Source organism: Notolepis coatsorum (assembly GCF_963971535.1).
Source record: "Notolepis coatsorum genome assembly, chromosome: 10".
In the NCBI taxonomy this organism is placed as follows: domain Eukaryota; kingdom Metazoa; phylum Chordata; class Actinopteri; order Aulopiformes; family Paralepididae; genus Notolepis; species Notolepis coatsorum.
In genome coordinates, this window is record NC_140174.1 from 28,766,326 (window position 1) to 28,788,635 (window position 22,310).

A 22,310-nucleotide genomic window follows, 5' to 3' on the forward strand; every position below is an offset into this window, starting at 1 on the left:
CTGTGAATATATATTTCATTTAGTTAGATAGTCAAATTATATTGACCAAGTTGTTTACACTGCTGTGTTGTTTTTTACTATCTGTACCAACCTGAATCCAATTATCTGATCGCCATTCCAAATACTGCTTGTGGAGGTCCGTCCCACATTACCAAGCGTTACACAGGAATGGGCGGGCGGGGTTACTGTTCCATGCCATCGTTGTAAAGGCCTGCCTCGTCTGAGTATTTAAACCCCGCCCGCACGGCTTATGGGACCTGGATGTCAGATAGGGGTTGTTGACCCAAAAACGGTTGAGAACCACTTATTCAAACTATTCATTTTCATCCAAAATGTTTATTTGTGTTTTTCCCCCACAAATGCACACTGTAATCGTGCAAAAGCATTTCGAGCATTTATGAACAATTGGAACATTCAACCGCCACTAATGAAATGTTTCGAAGCACCCATGCACAAATTTTTATCAATTACATTTTCCGCGATCGATTTATTCGATTCGGTCGATTTCATTTCGACAGCCCTGACTCGCGCCCAGGCCACACCCCACCAGGGAGACTGGTCTAGTAAAATGAAGCCAGCCTCTGTGAGAGTAGGCTGGCTGAGAACCCAGTGTAGACCCATGCTGGGGGACGTCACCCGCGCAATTTCATTTACCGTAACCCTCCTTGGCTACTTTCTTGTGGAAACGTAGCAAACATCTCTGTGGACCCGTTGACGCAGTGCGGAGGACGTTCTCCTGTACTTCCTAATTTACTTAAGTATTCCTTACATAATCCTGGCCCGTCTGTGCTTTTCCCACCACTCAAGGCCGCCTTTGATTGGTTGGCGGGTGGGGACAGGCATCATCATTCAAAGCCCCCCCCCCCGATCAGACTCTTCCACTTGTCACGGTGAGCGGGAAACGTCCGGGAGGTCAAGGACGCTTTGCTGTAATTTAGGATCACAGTTTTTATACCGCTTGATTGTACCGCGGTCCGCATCAACGCAGTCTACCCCCAAAACCCTCTCCATAGCCGGTCGCCAAATCCCTCTTAAAGGTCCCTGTTCCATCCCTCCGCCTGTGAGGCCCAGACCGAGAAACCCTCGACATTGTCTCCTAAGCAATGATGGGAGAGCAGGGGGGAATCACATTACACTTAACCACGCCGTGGTATCACATTATTCTAACCACTATCTTGGGGTTTCAATAAATCAGCCGTTTACACAGGCGATGTGGGCCACAGATCCCATGTTTGTGTTTCCCCCACGGGACAGTGGACCGCTCCTGCCCACACGGCTCTGTACTCTCCCTGCCTCGGGGGCCGGGAAGTCGGATGGCCCGCGACTTCTGTAATTAACGGAGACGGGAATACACACCGGCTCCCGTGGGACCGGACGACCGGGAGTGACTGGCGTACACCCCGAAAGACCAATGACTGACTGACTGACTGTGTGAAGCACGTTCAGCTGTAGGACATTTTATTCATTCATTTATTTATTTATCTATTTATTTATTTGTTTATTTATTTGTTTATGTGTTTGTTTGTTATTTGTTTGTGTTTATTTATTTGTTTGGTTGTTTATTTATTCATTTATGTGTTTGTTTATTTATGTGTGTGTTTGTGTATTTATTTGTTTGTTTGTATGTATTTGTTTCTTTATGTATTTATGTATTTATTTGTTTATTTACTTATTTATTTATTTGTTTGTGTATTTGTTAATTTATTTGTTTATTTGTAAGGGACGATGCAAAAGGAAACATCGTAGCAAGTTACAATAACAAGATACAGATGCGTTGCATGTAGGATTTCTATCCAAGGCTAATTTGCAACCCCTGTCCCTGGTTTGGCTTTTCTACTAGTGGTCATACATATCATTACAAAAAGTACATTCGTTAAAATGAGCACATACCAGATAGTGACATTCTTTACAGGATCATACATTGTGACACCGTTTTTATGGGCCCCTGTGTGACGGGAGAAGATGAGTAACTACTAAATAAGTATCTGCTTGTACCACTGAAGGGACTGTAGTGCTGTCCTGGGATGTATAGCTAAATGTACTGTAGGGGGTGTACAATACACTCTGCTCATGATAAATATATAAAAACAAATACAAATTATAATAATAATAATAATAATAATAATAATAAAAAAGTATATATATATATATATATATATATCTTTAACCTTTATTTGACCAGGTAGTCACTTGAGATCAATTATCTCTTTCGAGCAAGACCTGGCATATATATACTTTATCTATATCTGTACAACATCGCCCTTACCTACTCTTGATAGTTATGCTGCTGGCCAGTATGAATGACTTACTACCATAGTGTCTTTATACCTGTATCACTGTACATGAATCCTACAACTCTCTACATGCATCTGATTAGCACTATTACTCAGTACTGTAGTACTAATTTATGTTATACCCAGCACCTGTACATTGTATATTACTATTGCACTTTACTGTTACATTTGCACTCTGGTTGAATGCCAGACTTATTTTTGTTGTACTTTACTTGTGCTGCATAATGACAATACATTTTAATCGAATATATTGAAGAGAGAAACTAGTGAAAAGGCTGGATAATTACTGCGTGTAAACAGAACGCCAACACCTAACATCGGCTACCCACACTCATAACACCAGCACGCACAAACAAGGCTTTGCAAACGGGGTCGGCCTTACGTCCGCCCACACCGTAGCCTTCACAGTGTAGAGACTGGCACACTCTTGACTTGACTTGACTTGACTTGACTTGACTTGACTTGACTTGACTTGACTTGACTTGACTTGACTTGACTTGACTTGACTTGACTTGACTTGACTTGACTTGACTTGACTTGACTTAACTTGACTTGATGACACCGAAATAGATCAAATTATATATGATCGAGTCACAGCCTCTGGCCGGACAGGCCTCTGTAGAAAGGGAAGTAAAAAATGATCTCCTCCACGGAGAGACTCCACACGTGGACTCCTCCGAGCGAACGCTATAACGTTACTTCCACATGACCACGGCTGGTCAAAGAAAAGGCAACTTCCTCTACTCACCCTGTGATGAAGTTGTCCTCATGTCATGATGTCTCACTGTCTCTATGTAGATCGCCCGCAACAATAAAAGCCCCTTTCTGGACGTGCAGTTTGTTGATTGGTTGCTAATAACTAGGGATAGGCATCGATTTTCGTTTGAAAAAAACAATTCGTTTGTGCGAATATCGTTTTGTCTAAAAAAATATATATTTTCCCTTGTTTTTACCGGTACCTACACTCTGTAGTAGGGGTGTAACGGTACACAAAAAAAACAGCCCCCCGTGTGCGGTCGTTAGTGGTTAACATACCGTTGTATTCGTTCGGTACACAGCCGTTCGGTACAGTACGGTACACACTGAAGCGGTTCGGTACAGATATGTGTACCTTTACACCCCTACTCTGTAGTGTATCTATTAACTGTTACACCGCTGAACGGCAGGCTGGGTACAGGTAGCTAGCTAGCCAGGTAGCATAACAGTCTGTTAACAGCTGGGAGAACAGATGAAGAAAGAGAGACTGGAGATGTTACATGGTAGCAATGTTTTGTACGTTTCAAGCATCAGTGATGTAACGTTCAGAATGAATGCTTCCGTTCACCTGCGCCCCCAGTATTAGCTACAGGAGTAGCAAGGACAGCAGCCAGCTATCTCACTAGTTGGATTATCTCTTGTTCGCTATTAAGTAAAAACAAAATCATATGTTAAAGGTCTTGTAAGTGGTATTTCTTTTGTTTGTTGTTCAAATAAGTAGTCTATATTTTAAAATAATAGCTCTACACTCCGACAGCCATCACTGATATAGAGTGTCTGGTCAGTAACGGGGGTCTACCATCCCATTCCCACTTGATCTATTCAGGAGATATAAGTCAAATAAAATTCCCGGCATCGAACGATACGGATACCGGTTTGTATCACATCACGATATATCGTTGCGCCCCTAAGCTGAATGTAATATAATGTATCACACATTATGTATCACACGTGCACCCCCCACTTATCCGGACTATTGGGCACGCGGGTGTATGTTGTAACTCGGTGTCCCGCACTCCCATTTACCGCACGTGGTGGATTCCTCATTAGCCGAGGAAATGTTTTCATTACGTGTGCCGGCGCTTATGACTCACGACATCTTAATTTGTTTTTATATACCTTTCCTCGTGCCCAGCTGTGCACGAGTTACACCGGTGCTTAAAAACCCTGGCCGTGGAACGAGAGTTATGGACCATAAATGAGCCAACGGCACCAGGAGGACAGGATCACACTGAAACGTTCCAGATGACTCGGAACGCGACGGCACGTCTCCGCGCCCCAATTTGCCGGCGCTATAACGGGAAGGGCCCCCGTCCGAACGTGCGTTAAAACGTCAAGACCTGTGTTTTATACATGCAGATTGGCACGGAGCGCGGGTCCTTCAATTTAGCTTCATGATTTACGCGCCTCTTTGTCTGGTGAAGGCCTCGCCTTGTGTCCACGCATGCGCTTTGGAGGCGGTTTGAGTTGTTGTTTTCATGTATTTTCTTTTTGCTGTCCCACCCATTGGGGCCACAGTGGCTCGGAAGATAGAGCAGTCATCTGGCAATCCGGAGGTTCCCGGTTTCGATTCCCGCTCCTCCTGGCCAGCGTGTCGATGTGTCCTTGAGCAAGACACTTAACCCCTAATTGCTCCTGATGAGCAGGTTGGTACCTTGCATGGTTGCCTCCGCCGTCGGTGAGTGAATGTGTGAGTGAATGGGTCAAATGTGAGGAACAAATTGTAAAGCGCTTTGGATAAAAGCGCTATATAAAAAAGCAGCCATTTACCATTAACCATTGCATTGCGTTGTCAGACCGGGGCATGTGGAATCGATTAGGCACGGTTAATTATAAGATAAGATACAATTAAATCATCCTTTTATTGATCCCCTTGTGGAAATTCAGGCGTCTTAGCAGCATGGTGGAGGGGAGGTACAGGTATGGGCAGGGTAATAGTAGAAAGACACAAATGGGCAATACAATTTGATCTGAATATAAAAATATGAGAACAAATAAACAGCGTAAACAATATAATGAACTCTGAATATAAAAACATGAGAAAAATAAACAGTGTAAACACAAATGGTCTGTATGCCCTATTGGTTATATTATGTGTTACAATAAATATAGGCAATAAAGAATTTTAATCTGAATGTATACAATAGACCACTGCACTTCCGTGTTACATTGAGCTCATGGGAGAGAGAGTGGGGGGAGAAAATGAATGAATGTGGATGAGAGCCTTGACATTTAGTTAGGGTGACCAAACGTCCTCTTTTGCCCGGACATGTCCTCTTTTCACGCCCTGTCCGGGGCGTCCGGGGGGGGGGGGTTTATAAATTCATGGAAATGTCCGGGGTTTCATTGTTTTTCAGTTTCAGTTTCAGTTTCACGGCCCTTTGCGAGCATCTGAAGGCTCGGGACTGCATTTTTCGCCGAACATATAAATTACCGAATTAAAGCGCTATTCGTTGCCGTTCGAATGCCATCTGAATCGCCAAAATCTGTGCCTCGGTTCTCGAGTTACATGCCGATATGTCAGGCGTGCAACTTTTTACGTGGCGCGCCAGATTATCACCCCCGACTCCCGGAGAAGAATGCAGCTGCAGAGCCAGCGGCGCTCTCAGGGCCGCGCTCTGACGGCCGCGCTGTGAGGGCCACTCAGCAGCGCCACCCACCCAATGGCTGAATTGCCAATGGCTGAATTGGAGTATTGCACTGTGCGGGCACAGCTGTGAGAGCTGCGCGAGGCCAGAGGATGTACATACTGTATGAGTAAATTAACTATACTTTTGCTCACACAATATCTTGAATTAATGCGTTTATTTATTTCGAACATAAATTGAAAATAAATAATAATAAAAAACAAGTAATAAACAGATTAAAAAACAAACAAGCAGGAGTATAGGATGAAGTGTAAACGTATGTATTCCTACCCCCTTGATTGATTGATTGATTGATTGATTGAAAATTTTATTAACAGATTGCAGAATGGGTACAATACAGTACGGCTCAATACACACAATTGTTAAGGGGATGCAGACCAGAGAAAGACTTTCGTCTTGTTTACATCAGGGTCCCCCATTTTCAATTCATCATAACATATGACATACATGACATACAGATAGACCGTATTCAGTATACCTTCACACTCTATTATCTTATGCAACTCATATTCACTCCACAAACTGAAATATACATACATTGTTGAATGAACAGCCTGTTTCTTGAAGTTAGACTCTCCTCTAAATTGTAACCCCCCTCTCTATAACAGAATTTTTGGATGTTACCCGGGAGTGAATCGTTTCGTGCTTTAAACATGATTTGTGCAGTCTTAAATTCAGCCAGGTCCCAGAGTTTCATGGCATGTGATTTAAAAAATAGTGTGTTTGTGTGTTCCAGATATCCTACCTTATTGATAATCAAATCAAAATCAAATGTATTTGTAAGGCCCGACAACACACGTTAATGTCCCTTCAGGCCCATGTCCCTTCAGGCTATGGATTTGCGGTGTTTTCCAGCTTATACAAAACAAATATATATATTATTTTGGAATATTGCAACTACTACACAAAAACGTGAGTACACAAGTTCAACTCATGTTCAGCCCTATGTTACTCATTATCACTAAAAATGATCACTTTATTGTGTACGAAACTTCAGAATGTTATCTTTCAAAAGAGACCAGGCTTATGCATGTGCTATATGCATAACGTATAAAGATAAGCTTTGCAAAAAAAGTATGCAGTCCTCAAGTTCAAGTAAAAAAAATTGCCGCTTTTCTGGGTGCATGTTTCCAAGCATATGTTAAAACAATAAAGGCATCTTTGAGTAAACTTTGAGTAGAGATTCAAGATTCAAGAGGTTTATTCATCACATACAGTACAGTACACAAGACATAGTGAAATGAAGGTGGCCATGCACGCTTCGATTGTGCAAAGTATCATTAAGTATCTCGAGGCTGGGGCCAGCATGTCCTCTTTTTTGGAAATCAAAATATGGTCACCCTAATTTAGTGGTTGTGGCTATGGCTGTGGGGGTGCTGGAGACATGATCCAAGAGACCTTTATACGCCTGAATCTCGGCCGAGCTATAGTCACTTTTCCGCACCTACTCCCGAACTCTGCATGCGCAGATCGCCCACGGAGTCTCTCTGGATTGTCCAGAGATCTAGGTGTATCAATCTGCGCATGCGGATTTCGGAGTAGATGCGGAAAAGTGACTATAGCTCGGCCTAGAAAGTTCCGATCGACTTGGGATTGGTCTCTCCGTGTTCAGGAGACTATAAAGGTGTATAAAAGTCTATTGGATCATGTCTCCAGCACCCCCACAGCTGTAGCTACAACCACTTAATGTCAAGGCTCTCATCCACCTTCATGCATTTCCTCCCCCCGCTCTCTCTCCCATGATTTCAGAATACCGGAAGTGTTGCGGTGGTCTATGAGGGAGAGTAAAAGTAAACAGTATACACAAGGTGCATTATACACAAGGTATCCTAACTGGCGCGATGTACATCATACTTTGTAGTCCGTGCAGGTTTTTGGTGGTCGAGAGTCAAGAAAGTCACAATTATGATGCCCACCAAGCGTCTCCAGACATTTCTGGGGCCTCTCACGTGGGGCCTCTAGGTGTGCAGTAGGGGGGGTTCTCCCATCAACATCACCCCCCTCCCTCCCGTCTCCACCTCCATCTTCACCTCTGCTAATCCTGACTCCTGCATCTCTTCCTTTGCCCCCCCCACACACACACATATCCACCCCTCACCCCAAAAGTAAAAGGCTGCTCTGTGGAGCCTAACCCCCCCCCCATTCATCCTATAGAGGGTACATTATGGCAGCATCACTCATGGGGGTGAACAACACACTGGACCTATTTATTCAGTCTCATTCAGCTGGAGTCAAACTCCCGAGACTTTTCACATCTACATACTGGTGCTGCTGGTGTACCCAGACCGGTACAATGCGGTCGGGGGGCCGCTGCGGTGTCTGCGCCGGGCTGGGCTGGGCTGGGCCGGGCCGGGCCGGACCTGGCAGTCGCACCGGTCCGACGGAATGCAACTCCCGAGGATTTAGGACACCTTAAAATGGAACTGCTCGTTGAAACCCCCGAAATAGTATTTTTAATCCCCCCCCTCCCCCCAGTCCCATACCAGGACTGGGGTGTTGCGTGAAATGGGATTATACGGAAAATCATATACATTACATGTTATTATAGTGTAGGCTTGTTTTCCATGCCGGGTCTGTTTTCGCCCGTCCAAACACTCTGACCTGGCTCAACCTCACTCCTGTCAACGCCTGCAGGGGTAATGTAGATTTACGCACACACACACACGCACACACACACACACACACACACACACACTAACACGCACATGTGTACACATACGTCAGACGCACACACACATACACACATACTGTACACGCACACAGCTCCGGAAGCCACTGGCGCCAGGTGAAGTCTTGTTACCCCCCTGTCCCGACACAGAGCTCTCTTTCAAACTTCCGAGAGAAGGTGAAATGGCCTCTTCCCCCATCTTGCCCCTGGCGCTGACTATATGGGTCTGTGTTAGGTGTGTTTTGGCCTGGCTAATGGTTTGTTTTTGTTGGGTTTGTGTTGTGCTGCTGCTAGCTAGCTAGCTAGGGGGTTGTTTGGTTATCTGAGGTTGCCCTAGGGGGGGGGTTCTAGGTAACCGGTAATCTAGCCCTATGTTTCGTTTGATTAACACCAGCTCTATTTGTCTATGGAGAAGTTCCCCTTCTTTGCAGGGCTATAACTTTTTAAATTGTATTGCTAAATTTACATTACTATGGCCCATTCAACGTCAATTATCTATCGTTCAGTACGTAGGAACGTTATACTTTTTCATTCACATATTCATACTAAAATACGGTCTAAAGTATAAATATGTTTTTATCGTTTTCTGCAGCATTCTCCAGAACGTGATTTATAGCCCTAAATGCATTATATTGATGATCAAATACAGTTTGATAGCGATCTGCGCAAGATAAAAAATTTCAAATGGACGTGCTTCTAGAAGTTACTACTTATCATCTGATGTTGACCGGATGGGGGGGGGGGGGTCGTTTATAATTCCGTGGCCAACGTTAGATGATTCATCTAGTGTGGGTGATATGATCATTAGAGCAGTTTGTATCGAACACGGTAAAAAAAAAACGCTGAAACTCACCGCAGCTTCCTCGTAGCGTTGGGCGATGAGCGTCGAGCAAAAATATTCCTATTATGGGATGTTGAAATATGCGATCCATCTCCAGGTTGTATAATAGTATATACGTCCAAATCATGTTGTTTATCGAGTTATTGGTAACGGATCACTATCCATTGTGTCGCGCTCGAGTCCCGGCACCTATAGCGAGTGATCGGACCGAATTTGGATGAGCACCAGTTTCCGGTTTGGGCGATCCGCCGATCGGCCACCAGATGGCGCTCTTGAACCGTTGGAGAGTTGAGAGGGGATCAACAGTAGATCTCAAGTCTCCGGGGGAGAAATATGATTGTGATCACAGATTTTTGAAATATTGATCTCAATGACGTGTTACGCCGTCATTGGCAGAATTAGCATGGCGGGGAATGACGAGTTTAGGCGTCCTTGGCAGAGAAAGTAATATAATGGGGGCATAGAAGTGTACCCTTTGTTGTTTTTGGTTTCTGTTTTTATTTTTTTCAATTTTTTTATTTTTACTTTCCGTTGTTTGGGTGTGTGTCTCGTTCCACCGTTTATGACTACAGTGCAACCCCCTCCCCCAAGACACACACACACACACACACACACACACACACACACACACACACACACACACACACACACACACACACACACACACAAGTAAGAGGTTTAGTGTCTGGCTGCTGTATAGGTGGGGTTACCTCGCTCTAAATAAGCCTCGTCTCTATTTGGACATGGAAATGTTTCCCGCTGAGGTGTGGTGGCAAAAATTGCTCCTTGAGCCGGTCGGTGACACGGTTTACTGCCAAAGTAAAGTGGAAGACAAAATAATCCCTCTATGAGTCTATGTAACACATCTGTAAGGTTTATTCCAAAAATAATCATTGTTTTATATTTCTAATCAAGTACTCAAAACCAGCATTTTTCTGCCTCAAGATTTTAGGCTGTTATGGCCTGGCTCCGCCCATAAGCACTTTGAGTGACAGTCAGCCCACACAGCGACTGGTAGACAAAGAGAGATAGAGAGAGAGAGAGAGAGAGAGAGAGATTCTTCCAGCGAAACCCGACACCTCTGCACACTCCGGAGGGAGGGAGAGAGAGAGAGAGAGAGACAGAGACAGAGAGAGAGAGAGGGAGGGGGGGGGGACCGAGGCAGCTTGTGGGCCTCCCTTCCTCCCCTCTCCCGTGTGCCGCGCAGCAGGTCCCCGACCCCCCCCCCCCCCCCCAAAGTGCTCCCTCTCTCTCCATCTCTCTCTCCCTCTCTCCCTCCAGAGCGCACGCAGAGGCGTCGGGACTCGGGCGCCACTCCGCCTCGCAGCACGAGGAAGTGGCTTCCACTCGCTGTCTAGTCTAGGTAGAATGGGGGCGGGCATTAGCTCCAACCACAGAGCCAATCGCATCACTGTGCGCTACCCAGCGGCCGAATGACGTGACTCAGGCGTTCAAATCAAAATGGCCTGATTTACTGGAGGAGGAAAGGGGCTGAGCTGAATCAGAGCAATCCGCCAATATGGTATTTAGACACTAAAACACATTGATACGAACTCCTATTACTATAATACAATGCTAGAGACTGAAAAATGACATTTATAGTACATGTCACCTTTAAAAGATTTGTATTGAATTATTTCTACACACAAAGGTACCGAAGCAAAAGGCTTCAGGATACATAGGAAATTAAATTGGTTACCCCTTTTTGGACCTCCAAGAAGTCGAGATAACATTTGCCATTTGGTTGATGCTCCACTAGTCCACTACGGTTGTCACGGTGATGTGGAATTTCCCATTACTAATAAACTCACGACAACACCGGTGACACCGGACATTTGACCAAACGCTCAATATCTGTAGAGCGCTCACTTTAATCTTTAACATTCATTTTAAATGATTAGTATCCATTTGTTGGACAAACATACTGTTGCTGGTCTGGACTGGTCCTCTGAGCTCCTCTCCAGTCCAGCTTTCGCTGCCGCATGGTTTAATCCAAAATAATTCAGAATCCTCTGCTATCGTTCTGTAACGTGTCGTGTCGTCTCTAGAGCTTCTTTCTCTCCTTCACCTGAAGTTACAACTAAGTGAAAGTGAAACCTAAAAATAGCTGCTGTCACGTTTACTTTATAATGTTAGTATTTAGGGGCGGTCAGGTGGCGTAGCGGAGATTGCGTTCGTCACCAACCCCGGAGACGCTAGGATTCGCCTGTTCGAATCCAGCTCACAGCTCCGGGGTTGTCACCAGCTTGGCTGGCCGTTCACACTAATACAATTGGCAGTATTAGAGGGTGGGAGAAGCTGGCGGGGTGGGTCCGGGTCGTTGTAAACAGCGACTCCTACAGTTCGGTCGGGGCGCCTGCTAAGCGCGGATAGGACTTGAGTGGGATAGTGTGATCCTTCCACACGCTACGCCCTCTGAGAATCCGCGCTGCCAGGTGAAAAGAAGCCGTTGATTGGCTGGACGTGTGTCGGAGGAAGCACGTGATAGCCTCCACTCTCCCAGACTTACCGTGGGGAGTAAGTGCGCAGCGACCAGGAAGGGGATTGGGAATTGGCATAACGACTAACATTGGGATGGGAGAAAATCGGAGGAAAATGGAGGGGGGAAAAGATCAATACAAATTTTATAATGTTAGTATTTAACAAATGTGTGAATTTTATGTAGGGACTGATTCATGCAAAGATTTACTAAATGGATTTAGTAAATGGAAAAAGCATACACCAGTGAGGGCATTGGGCAAGTTATGTACTCTGAGGAGCTTGAACACAGAGTAACACCGGTATCACCAACTACCATGGTAAATGGTACATTTATATAGCCGCTTTTATCCAAAGCGCTTTAAAAATCTTTGTTCCTCGCATTCACCCATTCACACACCGACGGCGGAGGCGACCATGCAGGGTGCCAACCTGCACATTGGGAGCAATTAGGGGTTAAGTGTCTTGCTCAAGGACACTTCGACACACTGCCCGGGATGAGCGGGAATCTAACCGGGAACCTTCCGACTACCAGACCGCTCTACCTCCTGAGCCACTGTCCACTTATGCTCCACGAGTGAATACATTGTTGCACAAAGGCTCCTGTAGGAAAAAATCAAACACGCCCCAAACCCACTGGGATGACGTCACAGGGGTCTCTGTTTTCTTCCTCATTTACTTGCTTTGTGGTTGTGGCTTATTGATAGACATAAAAGATAATGAATAAGATGCGAAAAGAAGATAAGATATTACTTTATTGACCCCCTTGGGGAAATGTGGGTGTCATGGCAGCATGGGGGAAGGGAGGGGAGGTTTCATTTCAAACCTTTATTTTTATTTTTTTATTATTATCTTTCTTCCCCTCCTTTTTCCCGATTTTTCTCCCATCCCACCCTTCCTGGTTGTTGCGTACTTTCCCCTACTGTTGGTCCGGGAGACCGGAGACTGTCACATGCTTTCCTCCGACGCATGTGCAGCCTGGGGCAGGCCAACCTGGCCGCGCAGGTTCTCACCGGGGAGAGTGTAGCGTGTGGGAGGCCACACTATCTCTCCTCAGTTCCAACCCTCGCTGAGCAGGCGCCCCGACCGAACTGTAGGGGTCGCTGTCCACAACGCCCAGGACCCACCCTTCAGCTTTCCCACCCCCTGATACAGCCAATTGTATCAGTGTGAGAGGCCAGCCAAGCTGATAGCAACGCCGGGAGCTGGATTCGAACAGGCGAATCCTAGTGTCTCCCGGTGTTGGTGACGAACGTAATCTCCGTGCGCCACCTGCCCCCCTCAAACTTTTATTTAAACTCGAAAGGCAACTCAGGTTTCCCTCAGTCACGTCGAGTGTACATAGAAATGAGCAAAATAAAAATCATCATCTGAATATACAAATAGTGATCATAATAACACCTGATGACTTCCTGTATGATTTTGTGAAACTCGACAACCCACTGTTTCCTTACCCTCTGGACCCTGACCTACGGTTGTCCCCGATCCCCCCCCCAAAAAAACGGAAGAAAGAAAAACCCGGGTGTCTCTGCTCCCTCCTCCCGGGGCCGGGGCTTCTGTCTCTCTGTGGTCGAGACAGAAAGGACTTTGGTCGGTCAGATACCCCACTGCTAGTCTCTCTTCTTTACCACACAATGATGGAGTGAGTGACTGTCAAACCTTCCCTCCAATTTCACCCGTCCCCCCCTTCCCCTCTCTGAGAAAACCATCTCCAACCTTTCATTCTGAATAAAGTGTGTGTCCACGCGCGCATGTGTGTGCGTCACATGTGAGCCTGTTGGTGTCCATACATCTGCTAGTGTGTGTTTGTCTCACCACTGGCTGGGCTGTTTGCTGTATGGAATTCTTCACATTGTGGTAATAAATCGCAGTGTCATTATGTGTGTCAAATATCTTTGTGTTTTTTTTCTCTTTACTAAAATGTGTACTTTCAGTCACAATTCATACACCTCGTCAGTCTTTCCATTTTCTTTGTCATTGAAATATGCAGACATTTTAAACGTTCGTCTCCTTTTCTCTCAAGTTGCAGTGCAACAATGAGCCCTTAACTGAGAACTATTAGGAATGACTGACTCTTAACCACCAAGGGGCGACAGTGGCTCAGGAGGTAGAGCAGTCGTCGGAATCGGAAGGTTCCCGGTTTGATTCCCGCTCCTCCCGGGCAGCATGTCAATGTGTCCTTGAGCAAGACACTTAACCCCTAATTGCTCCCGATAAGCAGGTTGGCACCTTGCATGGTCGCCTCCGCCGTCGGTTTGTGAATGTGTGAGTGAATGGGTAAAATGTGAGGAACAGAAATTGTAAAGCACTTTGGATAAACGCTGTTGAATAAATGTAGCATTTGCCATTTACTGCACCTTGTGTATACTGTCTACTTTTACTCTTACTCATAGTATACATTCAGATTCAAAATCTTTATTGCCTCTATTTATTGTAACATATAATATAACCGTTAGGGTATACAGACCCTCATCTGCACCTTGTTTACTGTTAATGGTAATGTGCCCAGCCCTGCAGTATGCTTACTATCACTGTCTGTGGTACAGCTGTTGCAGCCCTGCTCCCTGCATTCTCTTCTCACGCTTCCTGTAACTCCCTGAACTCAAAGGAACACGCCAGCGTCTTCTCCAGAGGCAGACAAGAAGATGGATACCAATTTATTCTCTGCGTTCAGTCGAAAGCTATCCGGCTGCAAGCTAGCCTAGCTGAGAGTGAGTGGAGGCAGATATAATAATAATAGGGATCAGCTAGCCTAGCTTAAAACTCCGGGAGAGGTGTTTTTGGCCAGCAGCTACGTAGGCTAGTGCTTCTCAAACTTTTTCTGTCAGGCCCCCCTTTGGCGGACCATGATTAGTTCATTATCTACAAATACCTTATAAATGTATTATAACAGGGTGTTATTATAAAGTGCTACAGTTTTTTTTTTATCCAGAGTAACTTGGTGATCCTTTTCTGTGTTTTATTAAATAATGATTTTCAGATTTTGAGAAATGGTCAAACTTATCCAAATATGGCAACAGATAGCACTTTAGTGATAATTTTCTTTAATCCAAATTATTATTATTTTTATTTTTTATTTTTTTTTAATCTCAATTCCCCCCCTGTCATGCCTCTGCGCCCCCCCTGGGGGTCGCGCCCCACACTTTGAGAAACACTAGTTAGCTGGCTGATCCGTGTCCACTTCCATTTAATCCCAACCCCCCACTCACCATCCCTAGAACCTTCGCCTTGGTTCTAATTGACCATATCCACGCGGTGGAGAATCTCGATCCAAGGCATTTAACTCTTTCTGCGCCATACCCGAGAAAAGTCGGGTTTCGCCGCCAAGCGTTGAGCGCCATACCCGAGAATTCTCAGGTTTTGATTATTTGATCTTTTTCCTTTGATCCCCATTCTATACACTCAGCCGGAGCCCTCTAGGTCTCCCTGGCTCATCTGCCTACGTTGGAATTGCAATGACGATTGAATCTCACCAGGTGGCAGTATTGCCTACCTTTTGAACTGGGAACTGGGGATATCGCTTGTCTTGTGATGCACTCTGGCTGTTACCGCCTAGCAGTGGATCACAACATGGAAATTGGTGGAAGATTTGGTGCCTCAGAGCTATTCTTTCCTGTATCCATGCCCAATATACACGAGTAATTGCGATCGCCATGGGATAGACTGGGATTTATTCATTTTGGAGTACTTTCTGACTGAGGTATGGTCTATCTTAGGTAACCTGCTGGTATCTTTTGTACCGATCACAGTGTCGTGTTTTATCAAATGTAAACCATGCTCGACAAACACGATCGCAGTTTCTAGTTAAAATGCCCCCCCCCCCCCTCCCTTGATGATTTTGTGAAGACACACATGCATGGTATATACCTTTTTGATTTGGAAGTATTTGGGGTTTCAGGCGATCAACTAGAACTATTTGGGCATATTGCATATAACGTGTCATATCTCGCAATCTATGAAAAAATACTGGATTCTTTTGGAAAGGGGCGATGTTTAGCGTGTAATAGCGCACAAACCAGGGTTAGAAAAAAAAATTCAAGGGCTTTTTTTTTGTATTTCGGGGGCACTGAATTTTTATGATGAAAATGGTTATTAAACATCCTTACATCCACATTTTTTTTTTTTTGTATTTAATTTTTTTATTATTTTTTAAACAAACATATAAACAAACATGACAACACACGATAAGATATACAAGCATTAATTGTCAGGGCACATCCAATGAGATCACCTTTTAGTTAGTTGTCTTATATAAGATATACCCATAATACCTGTTATCTAAAAAAAAACCTACACACATATGCTCAGCTCGAACCCCCCCCTCCCGGACCCCACCTTGAGAAGTACCTCCACTATCCCTCGCACCTAACCAGACACTACCATTATAAGCTAGCTTTTATTCTCTCCACCACTTCTAACCACATTGACATTTTGGATTCATTGAGACCCAGAATTCTTGCTGTAGATATTTCATGGTAAATTACATCGAGATATGTAAGAAACCAAACTTTACGGCACATTTTTTCCGGTTGAAACCAGCGTGATGCGATCAGCTTTTTGGCTACTGTGATACCCGATAAAACCAATCTCTTTAGCTGTGGATTCACTGCAAACTCAAAAACATCATTCAACAGCAATACCGAGGGGTGTACAGGTATATTCCAAGATACGAGTTTTGATATTTGTTGGGTCACATCTTTCCAGAATGCCTTAACTGGTGAGCAGTCCCAATACATGTGCATAAATGTCCCTTCGTCCCCATTTGTACATTGGGTGCATTTGGAATCTTGTTTGAGCCCCATTCGGCACAGTCTTATAGGAGTCAAGTATGTCCTGTGAATATAGTTAAGATTGATTTGTTGATGATCCGGGTTCCTTGATGTAAGTCGGACATTTGCCCAGGCTCCTTGCCAATCAAAGTCATTTTCCAGGTCTGGTACATCCACATTTTTTTACAGTCTTCGTCCCGCGGACAAAAAGATCCACACAAGCTCCTCGAACACTAGCCGTGTTTGCAGCCGGAGTCTCACGACAAGCTTTGCAATAAATGATATGTTGACCGGTAGCATCCTCCTCAACCCCTACCCAGTCTAATCACCACGACTCCATCGTACTCCGCTTTACATTTTTTTATTTGAGGACCTGGGGAATCTGCTTCTCAGACTCTTTTTCTTTCATGTTTTTATAGTTTGATAAGAAACGCTCCATCTTGTCTGTCTTCAAAATGCCATCAAATGCTGGTGAGCTGCTCACCTGCTAATGTGAGAGGGTGGGGAGAGTGACGTTGACATCGGCGTCTGATCAAAACACTCGTCGGTTAAATTAATAGTAATGTACATTTTTATACTATGTTTGATAACGTAATGTTAATGACATTAATAATGTCTCCATATATATATATATATATCATTAGTAAACTGTCTGCGGCTTTTTGTCCCCCCCGGCCCCCCAACGCTGCGTGATCGCTGAAACCAACGGCAACCTCCGCCTCCCAACGAAGCGATAAACTCATCCCAATAGTATTCAACTGCAGAGCCGCAGAGCCAGCGGCGCTATCAGGTCCGGTCTGGGGACCGCTCTCCGCAGCGCCACCCACCCAATGGCTGAATTGCCAATGGCTGAATTGGAGTACTGCACTGTGCGGGCACAACTGTGAGCTCTGCGTCTCCGCAGCTGCACGCCTCTCGCTAATCCAGCACCAAGCTCCTGCACCAGTAAACTGTCTGGGGCATTTTGTGCCCCCCTTAAATGATTTCCGAGGGCATTTTGTCCATTTTCACGGGCATTTTGCCCCGAGCCCCTGTTAATTTCGCACCCTGGCACAAACTACAGTATGTAAAAATGAACTGATTAGTCAGTGATGGACTATGAACAATGCCTGTCAAATGAGCCATACTATTGTCTCCATAGCTATAATACAGAACACACGATGGGTCTGCAAACATCGCTAAAATGGTCAATAACGCTCGCGCCATTGAGTACAAATGGGGAAAGGGTGTGGCGCCCAATGAGTTAATATCGAGTCTCTGTCGATACAGAATCCTGATATTTGTATTTTCCTATAATACAGCAGCACAATGCACACTTCAAGTATATTAAAGTTTCAATATACTTCAATTTCAATGTATGTCAGATATGCTTGGTAGTTGAATAGTTCTGCTCAAAGAAAAAAATTGCTTACATCACAGCTTTCCCTTAACTCAATCAGCGCCAGACCCGAGGATAGTCGTGTTATCTCGCCACCCGCTCAGCGCCAGAACCGAGTATAGTCGGGTTTTCATCATTATTTCTTTTATTCAATATTTCTATTCATTACAGGCACACAGACTCGGGTTTAACATGGGGAATCATCCTGAGAATGCCAAAGTGCAATACCGGCCGCATCCTCCCAGGTGGCAGTATTGAGCACCCTTTGTAACCTTATATCTTGGCCTGTGCAACGTTCAAATGTCTCCGGCCACACTTTTCTTTGTCAGGCGAGTCGAGTGGGTATCCCGATCGCATTGAGAAGCATCAAATGCCCCCGATGCATCTGTTGTGATGGATTATGTTGGCGACACGATGGACACCAATACTTGGACTCGCGATCAGACAATTGGAATATTCTTTTTGGGGTACCTCCTAGTGAAGGTAAGGACTAAATGATATCAATCCTGCTTTGATCCAACCATGATTTCACCTCAATCGCAACGTGTGTGTGTAACGTTACTCCACAACGTATGCCGTTGGTGACGATCAAAGCATCAAAAAACTACCCCCCCCCCCCTTTCATGCATTCATGATGAAACATAATACCTATTATATACATTTGATTTGGTAATAGTAGTGTCCAGCCGAGAAACGGCAACGCTTTTAGTGAAATTCACGTTTTGCTGCATATTGTCGCTTTCTGGGATTAGACAGGATCACTCTAAAACTATACTTATATTCACCACGGTACAACACGCAAATGTATTGATGACATTTTTTTTCTTTTTCACATATTGAACGATAGATAGTTGATGTCAAATGGGCCATAGTATTGTATCCATAGCTATAATATATATATAGCCCTGCAAACACCGCCACGTATTCCTATCTTTTAGAGTGTTGGCGTGGTAGGAACAAATGATGCTCAAGTCAGTGGCGTCCAATGAGTTAATGGTTTTTGTAACTGAGGGGTTACAAAACCCTGACTGTATTAAAGATTGTTTAGATTAAACCACTACTAAATATTATTACTTGCCAGACAGTACAGTTAGTTAAATATGGCAGACACTCAATAGACGGCACGGGGACAAAGAGATAACGTTTACAGTATTTTAATAGCAATATCAATATACAACTGAAATTAGTACGTTGCTCTTTTATGGCGAATGATAGTAGAATGTCAGAGTATCAAAGTCAGTGGGAATGAATAATTCCTAGGTTAATAATACTCGACCGGAACGCTGCATGGAGTGAGATGGCGATACAGGGCAAGCGAGGGGTATAGCTGGAGACTGGTGATTTCCCCCACGGAGTGTTAAGCTCCAGAGGAATTGAAGAATAGTCGGATACTCCTGCTGGTCACTGAAGAAAAAGGGGGTCTCGTACGGATCCAGTCTTTGTAATCCAAGTGCCCGGTGGCAGGGTAATAGCTCTTAATCCAAAGCCCGACGGCAGTGATGATAGCTAGCTAGCTTCGTCCTCGAAGCTAGCCCGATGCAGGTCTTCAGGTGTAGTTAAATCCAAACGCCAATGGTATTAACTATGCTCTTCTCCACGGTACTTCGCTTACACAATTCACTATAATACACCAACAATGGTTCTACAATATTAGGGTCGTATCTAAGTAGCTACTAGCTATCCGTAACGATACACCGCGGGTAGGCTTCCACTGCTCACATGTCCAATCGTTCTGCTGTTAGGTTACTCCACACTTCACCTCGTGTTCTGATACTCGTTACGTTAAGTTCACACTACAGCTGCTTGCTAGGTTAGGTTCGCACTTCACTTCACTAAGGTTCACGCGCTCGTTACTGTTCACACTTGTTACTGTTTCACACACTACGGCTGCTGCGCCTTCCACAATATATATACTCAGAGTGATTTCTAGAGCGCAACCGAATTACTTGTCCGGAATCAATGCGCTGGCCAAGGGCATGTCTCGACCTGCCCGGACACGTCTTTGAACTTGTCTGGGGGGCGCGGCTGCTGGCGCCGCCAATGTCAAGGGCGGTGTCCAATGAGGCGAGCGAATAATGCTATGATTCAAACGGAGGCTTAAAGGTATATAGCTTATATATATAAATAATATACAAGTTATATAAAATAATAAACGTAGATTCTCAGTGTTAATCTGGCCCTTCAGAACAGTTTTCATAATAATTTTTTTCTAAAAAGGATCTGAATTTGATTAGGCTTAATATAACCTCGTTCCTCTCTCTTCTTCCTTGTTCTCTCTCTCTCTCTCCCTTTCTCTCTCTCTACTTCCTCACTCTCTCTCCCTTTCTCTCTACTTTCTCCCTCTCTCTCTCTACTTCCTTGTTCTCTCTCTCTCTCTGCAGACCCAGCCGGTCCCTAACCCTCTGTCCTACTACATGCATAGTTCTCCATGGTGGTTCCATCGTTTTGAGACGGCGTCCAACCACTTCATCGAACTCATCGTCCCCTTCTTCACCTTCCTGGGCCGGAGGATGTGTACGGTCAGCGGAATGATCCAGATTCTATTCCAGGTAACCCCCCCCCCTCTGATCACACACACACACACACACACACAATGGGACTGATAACCTCAGATCTACACTACTGTAGCCCCTTCAAATTAATTCTATTTTGGAATTTTGTATCGGCCGATACTACATTGCAATCTACCCAATCTACCCAGTGTGGTGCTCTTTTGTGCGCCACAGCGCCACCCTGTGGATGGGATGCTTGTGGCAGAGAATGGATGTAGTCTTCCAGACATCCGAAAACGATCTGAGATTTTCTATCTGGATTGCAGGAGTGCTTCTGAACCTATTAAAACATTGTGAGCGGTCTACGCCACTCTCACTTAGGCTTAGGTATACTATAGATTCATGTTAAAGGGTACAGGTACACTCGGCTTTATTGAAAGCTAGGTTTCAGTCATACTGTACAACCTGACGACGGTCATAAGACTGAAACGTATAGTAGCGTGTAATGTATAATATAACCACTAGACCCTCATCTGCACCTTTATTTACACCGTTTATTTTTCTCATATTTGTATATTCAGACTTGTTAATTATATTGTCTATTTTTTAAAATTTTTATATTAAGATCAAATTGTTTTGCCTAGGGGGGCAGCTGGGTAGCGCAGTGGACTAAGCACTCGCCTACCACCGCAGAGACTCTGGGATCGAATCCAGCTGTCAGCGGTACCTCCGGCGTGGTCAGTCGTCCCTACTAACACAATTGGCAGTGTTAGCGGGTGGGAAGCCGGTGGGGTATGTGTCCTGGTCGTTGTAAACTGCGACTCCTACTGGTCGGTCTGTTCAGCAGGTCTGTTCTGCCTGTTCAGTAGGGAGGGGATCTGGGGGAAATAGTGTGAACCTCCGTCCTACGCATGCGTTACGTTCCCCCAGTGAAACTCATCGCTGTCGGGTGAAAAGAGGTGGCTGGTGACTCCACATGTATCGGATGTATGGTAGTTCTACATCCTCCCCAGGCCGACAGAGGGGCAATGCGTGCAACGATCAGGAAGGGAATTGGCATAATGACTAAATTGGGGATGGGTGAAAAATACAGAAAATGCCCAACATTTTTAATTTTATTTTATTTTATGTATTGCCTATATTTATGTCGTTCTACTATTACCCTGCCCATACCTGTACCCCCCCTCTCCCATGCTGCTATGACGGCCACATTTCCCCAAGGGGATCAATAAAGAAATATCTTAAATGGACCCAGATTTAGACATTTCTTAAAGACCAGTCAGTCGTTGGTGACACGGCTTCTTACTGAAGGTGCGGCTCTTCTTCTTCTCTTATTCCAGATGACTCTGATAATAAGTGGGAACCTTAGTTTTCTCAACTGGCTGACCATTGTGCCCAGTCTTGCCTGTTTTGATGACGCGTCGCTGGGCTTCCTGTTTCGCTCGGGGGGCGGAGCTAAGCGGACAGTGCTGGAGATACAGGCCGAGGAGGCGGCGGGACGCACCCCTACACCCACTAGAGGTAAGAGATCCTAAATAAAATGGGGTCGTGGTATAAAAGAGTTTGAGAACCCCTGAGCTAGAGTCAAGAGAAGTGTGCTTGTGACGGCTGTCGGTTTGAATCCCCACACTGACAAATCTGCTCAGGGAAAAGTGAAGCTGCTTTCCACTCCAATAGAAACCACTGTCTTTAGCAAGGCACTGCCCCCACCCCGGTGCTCATGGCTCCACAGCGAATGAAGCTGTGTAGTAGTTATGAACAGGGTGACAGTGGCTCAGGAGGTAAAACGGTCGTCTGGTAATCGGATGGTTCCCGGTTCAATTCCGGTTCCTCCCAGCAGCGTGTTAAAAAAAGTGTCCTTGAAGCGGCTGGCGACTCCGTATCGGATGAGACATGTGATAGTCTACTTTACCCCAGACCGACAGTAGGGCAATGAGCGCAACGACCAGGAATGGAATTGGCATAATGACTAAATTTAGGGGATGG

At 45.0% G+C, this 22,310-nt stretch overlaps 1 protein-coding gene across 1 annotated transcript in view; it reads left to right on the top strand.

Annotated features, from left to right (window-relative positions):
- The window catches only part of lmf1 (lipase maturation factor 1), a gene marked incomplete at its 5' end in the record, with an annotated part of 101,303 nt that overhangs the window by 61,479 nt on the left and 17,514 nt on the right, over positions 1 to 22,310 (top strand). The window contains 2 exons of the mRNA XM_084322718.1: positions 20,214 to 20,381; positions 21,665 to 21,845. Of these exons, the coding sequence (XP_084178844.1) occupies positions 20,214 to 20,381; positions 21,665 to 21,845 (349 nt within the window). The remainder of the gene's footprint in view (positions 1 to 20,213; positions 20,382 to 21,664; positions 21,846 to 22,310) is intronic.